The 9,889-nt window shown below is 36.6% G+C and overlaps 1 protein-coding gene across 4 annotated transcripts in view; it reads left to right on the forward strand.

Annotated features, from left to right (window-relative positions):
• kif13a (kinesin family member 13A) overlaps window positions 1–9,350 on the forward strand; it is a 263,604-nt gene extending 254,254 nt beyond the window's left edge. For all 4 annotated transcript variants that reach the window (XM_072283575.1, XM_072283577.1, XM_072283576.1 and 1 more), the window contains 2 exons: window positions 3,518–4,697; window positions 7,560–9,350. In XM_072283575.1, the coding sequence (XP_072139676.1) occupies window positions 3,518–4,697; window positions 7,560–7,843 (1,464 nt within the window). In that variant the 3' untranslated portion in view covers window positions 7,844–9,350. The remainder of the gene's footprint in view (window positions 1–3,517; window positions 4,698–7,559) is intronic.
• The last annotated feature ends 539 nt before the right edge of the window (window positions 9,351–9,889 follow it).

The following is a 9,889-nucleotide window of genomic DNA, read 5'->3' on the forward strand; positions in this document are numbered from 1 at the left end:
CATTTGGGGCATGCAGTTTTTTGGAATGAGTATCACAAAAGATGAGTTTTTGGTTGATTAACAGGAATTATATTTTACAGTTGCAGTGATCAAATCAAAACAGTAGTTTGAGTACAGTACAGCACAGGAGCGGGCTCCTTAGCCCACAATCTCTGTGCTGATAATGATGCCAAATTAAAGTAAACCAATCTGCCTGCATATAGACTGTATCCCTCCATTCCCTGTCTGTTTACATATTTCTTAAATGTTGCTAAAGAATCTACCTTCATCACTTCCCTTAGCATGTTCAACCATCTCCTTCTCTCTGTTTTAAAAAAAAAAAATCTGCCTTAGAAATCCTTTTAATCTTTCTCCCTCTCACCTTAAAGCTATGAACATCGAATGGTACAGCGCTGGCCAGACCACTTGAACCACCATGTTGTGCTCATTTTGATGCCAATTTACACAAAGAATGTTCGCCTCCTGTGTACCATCAACATCCCTTCAAATTCATGTGTCTGTCTTAAAACTTCTTAAACTTCAAACTGCCAACTTCCACGACTACCCAGGTAACCCATTCCAGATGGTCACCGTTCTCTACATAAAAAAAACTTGTTTCTCACATTGCCTTTTAATTACCCCCTCTAATCTTAAAAAAAATGACCACCAGTGTTTGACATTTTTACTCTTTGGTATTTGATATTTCTCCCTGAGAATTAGATCTTGAGTACTAGTTATAAAGATGTATCAGGTTACCTCTCAGCCTCCAAAGCTCCAAAGAAAACAAACCAAATTTGTCTGATCTCTCCTTTTAGCCAATACTTTCCAATTTAGACAACATCCTTTTTCACCCTTTCCAAAGCTTCCAGATACTTTTGTAGCATAATGACTGGAAATTCAACAATGCTCCAAATGTGGTATGACCGAATTAATAAAGAATTAACAATTAACCCTGACTGATCAGAAGACCACTCATTTGTGTTGTCAGTTTCTGGGAGCTATGGATTTGCACCCCAAGATTTCTATGTGCATCAATGTTCCTGTGGATGCTGCCATTTACTGTGTACTTCCTCCTTATACTTTACCTTCCAAAAGTGCAATACCTCACACTTGTCCACATTAAATTCCATCTGCCATTTCTCTGCTCAGATTTCCAATTGATCTATTTCCTATTTTAATGACATTCTTCACTACCTACAACTCTACTAATTTTTGTGCCATCAACAAAGTTACGAATCAACCCATGTATGTTTTGTCCAGGCCATTTATATATATCACAAACTGCATGCCCCAGAACTGGTTCTTGTTTAACACCATTGGCCACAGACCTTCTGTCAGAATAACACTCCTCTACCATTCCCTGTTGTCTACGGCTAAGCCATCCACCAAGTCATTATGGATGTCATGGGCCTTAATAACATGAATGGAATATTTTCACCGATCAGTGTGATGAAATCACCAAAATCATTCTCAATGCAACTATTTATAATTTCATCAATAACTAACAGTGGAAACCTTTCCTCGTGGCTTTAGTATAGTTGAATATAGACTCTTAGAAAACAGTTTGAATAATGCTGAGTGCTTCAAAGTAATAGAGTAGCTGTGATATCTTTTTTTCCTAATCCTTTTCTGTTTTGGCAAAACTGATAACTTTCTTTTCAAAAGAAAAAAAAATTGCCATGGTATAATTATCAAATTCTGTAAACATCCCCAAATGATATCCAGAATTCTTCATGTGAAAATGAATTTTCTTTTAATCTAGCTACTTTGGGATGTTGTGTGGATAGGCTTTCATTGTTTGTACTATGCAAAGAAGTTGAAAACCATCTAAGAGAAGTTTGGATAAGTACATGGATAGGAGGGATATGGAGGGCTATGGCCCAAATGCTGGTCAGGTCAATGGAACCTGGCAGAGTAACAGTTCAATACTCTAAAAAATATTTACATGTGAAAGGTTATTAATAATAGTAATGTTAATATTTAGGCTTTTTCTCAGCTTGCTTTGCTGTGTAATTCTCGCAACATTCAGAGCATGATCATTTAAAAATGAAATCTATGCATTTAATCACATCACTGTACAATTCTGAAATTATGTTAGAAATTATTCATCAAGCTTTAAAGTGGATATGAGACGGCACTTGTTAAATAAAATCTGTTCAAGAAAACATGGAGATAAAGTTGATGAAATTAATATAGCACTTTTTAAAAAATAATATTTGCTTATTATTTCAAGATTTTCTATTCAATTATTTAACAGGGAAGTCTTGAGAGCAACTTTTTGTTGTTTGCTCATTTTTCACTTTTGGACTGCTGATGCAATGGCCAACAGCCACAATTTTCAGCCTCTTCCTCAACACCTAGGCCCAAGTATGTGATGACTTGGACAAAATTTTGAAAACATCGCATTTGAACCTTTCAGATCTTAATTTTTCAGTACCCTTTCATTTTTGAGTACATTGTGTGGAAGAGTACAAACATAATTTGTCTCTTTTAATTATTGTTAATTTATTTCCCTTCACTCTTTAAAACTTGGAGAGGGACCTTCAACTATCTTGCTGTAGTGTTCCCTCAATCAATTTGGGTAAGTAACAGCACAACAGAAATAAGATGACAAAATTCTTTCTGTTCCCGATCAATATTTCTCATCATCATCATAAGTTAAATAACTTGTCTCATTACTTTTTTCCAAGATGTTGTCTGCTATAGTTCCCTCAGCAACAATTTCCACTGTTCTTTAGTGCTGTAGATGTATGAAAGACATGTTAAGTCACCTACAGACGAAGCTCCACTCTTTATTTTACCACCCAATGTCATCATTGCCTTAGTAAAAAGTGCCATTACCAAATTTCCCTCCTTGGTTGTTGAGTTTCACAGCTGCAGGTGTTCTTCCATTTGACTTTGGAGAAAATGGTGCCAACCATCATGTGATATAAAACTTGATGAATTATTTACCTTTCAGACTTTAAGATGGGGAAGCATATGTCAGAAAAAAACACTTGAGACCCATTTTAGTCATTGGCAGCCTTCTAGTGCCTGCTACTAAATCTTTCCTTATTAGTGAGACTTCATGATGTAGGAATTTCAAGGGCATTTTGTGATCACCAAACTAAACACAAGGATATAGATAAAAGATCATTTTCAAAGTTTTTACTATGTCCTAAGATTGAGCTGTATTATCTTGTTATATAAATTGCATAATTTGCACTTAGACCTTCTGCATCCACCTTTCAACTCAAAATTATATTTGTGCATTGTAATTTGATCACACATCAGGTCTACACATTTCACATGCAAAGCTGAACACCAGCAATCAGAATACTTAAAACTTTAAATACTGATGGTGGATGAGATACCTTCTGAAAAATGAACAATTTGGTTCTAGCTTTTTTCTGGAGGAATTTTGTAACTCAGATAATCCTGCCAGAGATCATGTGTCATTTCTGATCCACTATGCTTCCCTACCTAAACATGTCGCTAACTTCTCGACTTTACAATGAAGTACAGTTGTATGACCATTTTGCAAATGTTCTTGCAACAGGATTCTGAAGAGGAGGATTATGGAGTGGAGAACCTCAGCAAGAAAACAAGTGTTTCTCAACACTCTCATGGTTTTCAGCCATACATTCCTGAAGATTTTGCAGACTTTGATGTATATAATGCAAGCCTTGAAAACAAAGATTTGCTTTCTTCTAAGCCAGAGTTCCCGAGTTCTCGCTGTCTTGAAAACGAAGTTTCTCGTAGTCCAACTACCAGCAGTATGACGAGTGGTTACTTCTCTCACAGCGCTTCCAATGCAACGCTCTCTGATATGGCATTTGCTGGTATGGAGAACACAGACCAGATGAGTAATCAGTCGCGAGACTCTGAGCTACAGAATCCAATGGCACAGATATGTAAATCTGATTTAAAATTATCTTCTGAGAAGGAAAATGGAAATCAGGAACAAAATAAAGATTGTAATGATATGCAAAAGAGCACATCCCTCCCAAGAAATAGTGCCTTATTGAAAGAAACCTCAGTATTGCAGCAGTTCATTGAATCTAAGTCTATACTTGTTTATAGAACCCTCCCCGATGTCTATGCACCAGATTCATCATCCTGCACATTTACATTAAACCCCCAAGAAAGCATATTAGAAGACCAACAAACTGATTACTTCAATTCAATGGTGAATGCAGAAATTTTCAGCAGCCAGGACTTTACAGATTTTCAGGGTGCTGAGGAGGTGAGGAAGGACCTTGAGCTACCAGATGAGCCCATGACTTACAGTACAGGTTCCTCAGATGATTCAAATAGACTTTCTGTTGATAGTATAGAATTGGATGAAAAGTGGCAAAGTCCTACAGTAAAGTGTCCAAATAATATTTCTAGGCTTCCTGAAGACTCATGCAGCGTTGCCCACAACCAATCACAATCGACCATTCTTGATAATCGGTTAGCCAACTCTGCAGAGAACCCACTGTTTTGTGGAGAAGCCGATAATGAAGAAACCTCTGATCACTCCACCAGCCCAGAAAACTCTGGTATGAGGAACCTTTCAGATTTATCAGACATTGAAGATAGTAATGCTGCAGAGCAGTGTGACCCTCTACCAAGTTGGATCATACTGGGAGGACGTACATCTGTTGGAAACGACAAGAATGGAACCATTCGATATGTTGGTACAGTGGATTTCTCCACGGGTATCTGGGTTGGAGTTGAGCTTGATACTCCAGCTGGTGAGTAAGAAGATATTGTCACTGTATTTGGTTGATTTCACAAAGTCAGATGCATGATCATATAAATCAACTGTGATTGGATTGAATTACAGAAACAACAAGGGTCCTAATGGTCCACTGTTCCAATGATGTCAACTAATGGAAGACTGCTGTTTTACCAGTTCCTTTGCCCTGTCCTGCGCTAATTGTATTTCCAAGTTTTCTGATATCCGTAAAGTATGAAATCATACACAAATCCAGATCCATCATAGTATGACAAAAATTAAATGGTCCCAACCCTTACAGGCAACTTTCTTCCAGTCCGTGGAGAAGGCTTACTCTACTACTTTCTACTTTCTAACCCTTAAGCAAATTTACATTTCAAAAAGACTGCCCATTTAAGTCATATTTTGGAAAATTCAATTGATCCTAACGTTAATACAGTGAAGTATTGAACAATTAAGAATGGTATCTTAATATATTGTAAGGTGCATGATAATTTTCATTTTCTGGAAGTTTGTGTCTCAAACTAATGCCCCAATTTAACAGTAGCATGAGAACACTGTAGGTAACATTTAAGTTTATGTTTAATACATCTTGTTTTCTGCAAGAAGGATGCACTGTCCATGACTAAGGAAGTTGAGGATGGAGTTAAGTTAACAGAGAATGCAAACAATGTTGGGAGATTAGAGGAAGGCCAGAGGATTGGGAAATTTAAAGAAGCCAATAAATGGTGACTTAAAAGGAAGAGAATACAATTTGAAAGTAAACTGGCAAATAAGATAAAAACACACAGTAACAGCTCCCACTAGTTGGAGATAATTTGGAAGAGTGTAGTTTGGATAGTTGATGGTTGAGATGAGTCGTTTTAACAACAGCACACTGACAGTGTCTCCTCGCATGGTGGTGAAACATTTGCAAGTAGATTGCCAGGATGGGAGAACAACTCATCCCAACTAACTTCCACTGTAGAAAAGCAAAGAGATTAGGTCCATTTTGATCCTTTGCTTTGCATTTAGATAATCTGTCTTTTGATTCCTCTAATCGAACTACATAACTCATCCTTCCATTCACTAAATTTTGTACATTCACTCAATTTTTGTATAATCTGTTGCAGTCACAATATCCTTTCAGTAACATGCCATCCCATCTTTTTTCATGCCATCAATAAACATGGATTCCTACATTCTACACATTCTTACAGGTTAATAATACAAAAAATAAATAGTTGAGGACCAAGAATTGATTGCTAGTTACTTTTTCCATCCTGGAAAACTTGCTATCTACAGATTTCCCTTTACATATTCTGCTTGTGCATGCTCAAAGAACTCAAGCAGATTTGTCTAAATAGGATTTACCTTTCTTGAAGCCATGATGGCTTGGTTTGATTAGATTACATTTTCCTAAATAATTAACTGTTTCTTCTTCAATTATTAACTCAATATCTATTGTTGGCAAGTTGCTAAAACTAACTGGCCTGCAGTTTTCCTGTCTTTTACCTCCCGCTCACTTCCCCACCCCCTTTGAACATTCACACAAGCCCTCCTGAAATTCTTTTGGGAATTTTGGAAAAATTAAACCATTTGACTACCTTGCAGCCATTGGCTGCATCATAGGGCTCTGGCAACTTGTCTGATTTTAATGTATGAATTTTTCTTATACCTGACCCCTTGTGATTGTGATTTGTTTCTAAACAAGATCTTCCATGCTATTTGAAAATAGCCCATCTGTTAAATGAGCTCCATTGTGAGCTGATGCAGAAGCATTGGTTGAATATATCTGTCTTTTCCTGATAGTCGTTCTTCAGCCTCATTTTCTGGAGGTCTACTAGTTGTTTTACCACTGTGTACCTTTTGAAATATCTTTACACATTTTTACTGTTTGTTTTGATATTACCTGCAAGTTTGCCTTCAAAATCAATTTACTCCCTGTAAGTTTTAGAGCCTTTAGCTGCTGGTTTCTGAAAAATTCCTAGTCCTCTCCTCTACCACTAGCCCTTTCTACTTTGTCCTAATGTTGATTTAATGTCATCTTGACTTCCTTTATTAACCAAGAATGGCACCTCCCTCTCATAGAATTCCTCTCCTACTGAGCATTATGAACAAACTACTTAAATATGTGCCACCGCTTATTGATCCATCTCTTCATTCATTTATCTAGTCAAATCAGCAGTCAGTAGAAGGCAGAGGAATCAGTGCTGGGACTTCAGTTATTTATCATCTACAATAGTAACTTCAAAGAGGGGACTCAGTATATTGCAGCCAAACTTGCTGATAATGCAGTGACTGATTGGTTAGCGAGGTTTGAGGAGGACACAAAGAGCCTGCAAAGTTTAGGACGGTGGTGAATATTGGTAGCTTGGGTTGCAGCGTTTGCCGAGCTTGGCAATGAGCTTGCAGACATCCTCAGTGCATCGTTGTTGGTGTTTCTCTCTGGGAGTGCTCACATTTATACAGCATCCCTTTCACTTGTCTCAGTCCTGATAGGCTTACCCCTTCAATTGACCTTTGAATTCTATTGGCTTGCATTTCTTTAGGTCTTAGGGATTCGTAGATGGTGTCTACTCCAATATGTTTGCTTCCAGAGTTATCTTAACTCCATAAACAAACATATCAAAATGTATGCCATCTACAAACTCTTAAGAGACTGACTGGCCTACTCCTTGCATTATTTATAATTGCACTTTCAAAGTGAACTTAGTTTTATACATTGCCATTTGTATAGCCTTTGTAGATCTTTTTGAAGCATTCCACTCTCTCTAAAGCTAAATATCATCCACTTCATGTAGGTCCTTGTGGCTTTAAGTTTGATATTTATCTTATTTTGCTCTCTGTTTCAGAACAGGGCATAGTTTAAGTGCCATTTTTGCTTTTATACATGCAGGGAAACATCAAGGCACCATTCAAGGAAAGGAGTACTTCTGCTGCAATCCAAATTGTGGTGTCTTTGTTCGTCCAAACCGGCTTATTCAGGTCTCCGATACAGTACGGCAGCACGGCACCCTTCCTGAACGGCAAGCATCCACAGGTCATGGGAAGCGGAAAAATGTCCATCTCAGGAGGTCACAGGTGACTACACCCACCAAACCTGAAGGAACAGCACTTCACAAGTCAGGAGTTACAGTATCTTCTAAGAAGCAGAACAACAGGAAATCCTGGACTAACTGAACTGCAACATTTGCACTGATTATATGTTACTGTTTAGGCCTCTTAATAGAACATTTTATACAATGTACAGTTTCTGTTTATATTACTCTGTGATATAGAGGATAGAATAAAACTTTAATATTTTGCCTTTTTGTAAAAAAAATAAAGTATATTTGCTGGTAACACATCAAAAGAATGCTAAAATATAGCTAGTCTATGTAAAATAACTTTAACATCAGCTCAGAGAACATCACATTCTGCATTACAAAGTAATATGAGATTTTAATCAGTAAATAGGAATTTTATTAAAATTATTTGGATACAAGTCTCAATGATCTCTAAATTGGTCCGTAATTACCAAAGAGCTTGATTAGAGTCAGGAACCTCTTAATTTTGACCTTCGTAAAGTTTAGTTCTAGGCTGTAGGCACCTGCTGATTTTATTAATGTGCCGTGTTTTTTGATTCCCTGTATTATGCTGCCTTATTTCTATTGTCTAATAAGCACATTTAAACAAAACTGATTATTCAATGTGGTTATTGTCTTCCAAAGTTTACCACTGCTGATTAAGCTTCACGTGGGTCTAGGTTCCACTAGCTTTTGGACCTGTTGCTTGAAGCTTTGTATGTTACAAGTCTAAAAACCCTTAGTCTGGTTTGCCTTTGGCAGTTTAGTGCTTAAACAGTATTACCACAAGAATGCAGGGAGCAGACAGAAGATTATCAGAGTATGTGTGCGTGCATTTGCTGAAGAATGCAAAGTAATGGTACATTTTGCAACAATGTTGTGTATATAATGAAACATCTCATTGGATGATTTGGTTACAATAATTTATACACAGGATTATATATAATAGAAAGTTCTACTGCATGCATGCATGCAGTTAAGGTATGATCTGATGGACTAGAGACTGTTTCAGAAGCCATCCAGTGTACATAGCGTGTACAAGATTGTAGCTACTTAACAGTCCGTCTGGAGAAATGTGATGATGAAAGGTTGATTGTTAATTTTAATAATGAAAAACTTGGGACTTGATCAAGAGCTGCTGAATTAGTCTTTTGTATATATTTTCCCTTTGTAGTGTTTTTGTATGACTATGTGCAGAGTTGTAATATATGTTATTTCAGCAAAACTGTATTTAATGGGGACAGCATATCAGTGTTTTAGAATACATTCTACCGCCTGGAACCACTTAACCACAGTGTGTATTTTGTTTGCATATTTGAGTTTTGACATGTAAATATCTTACCAAGTTTTTGCCTTTTAGAATCTCTTCTAATCCAGTATGATGGTACTATTGCAGATAGTAATGTCAGGCTTGGAACTAAATATTAAAGCAGGGTGGGTGTCTGTTTGGAGGCCAGTAAGGCTGAGCATTTTGTGTAGCTGTTTAATAGTTTGTAAATTAAATTATCATTGAATACCAGAAGCTCCCAAACATTTTTGATGTTCCCTACTTTAGATTTCTGAGCCCATCTGCTATATACAGTAGTTGTAAATATTAAATAAAAATTATTTTTATAATTGCATCATAAGCAGGTGTAGAAGTGAGATGCTACTCTTTGTAAATGTTGTACATTTTTGTGCAAATTGCAGTGTCAAAATGGCAAGATTCAGTAACCCTGTGGACACATCCCTAAGCAGATCTCCAGATCAAAACATTATTTTATGGATATCCTATTATGACCATTTTCCTACCATTAATGATTATTGTATGCACGAACACCAAAGCAAACATGTAGGAAGGATTAACAGGATATGAAAATAACATAGACTGCAGTGTTCTCCAAGCCTGGATAGCAATTACTCTGTAAATTAACTAACCTACTATTTATTAATTATAACTTTTGAGAGTTTTACTATAAACAATATTATATGGTACAAGTTTACAATATATGTAAACATAATACCAAAATTAGCCATATTGCATGTCATAAGGCAGCATGTGAAACATGTTCACATGTGCTATATGTCCAAAATCTTACCTTGCATTGTATTTGTTACTTCTTGAAAAATTTTGTTGTACAATGTAATGCAAGCTGTCTGTGTAAATGCACTTGATTTTAAT

This window comes from Mobula birostris, chromosome 19, assembly GCF_030028105.1.
Source record: "Mobula birostris isolate sMobBir1 chromosome 19, sMobBir1.hap1, whole genome shotgun sequence".
In the NCBI taxonomy this organism is placed as follows: Eukaryota; Metazoa; Chordata; class Chondrichthyes; order Myliobatiformes; family Myliobatidae; genus Mobula; species Mobula birostris.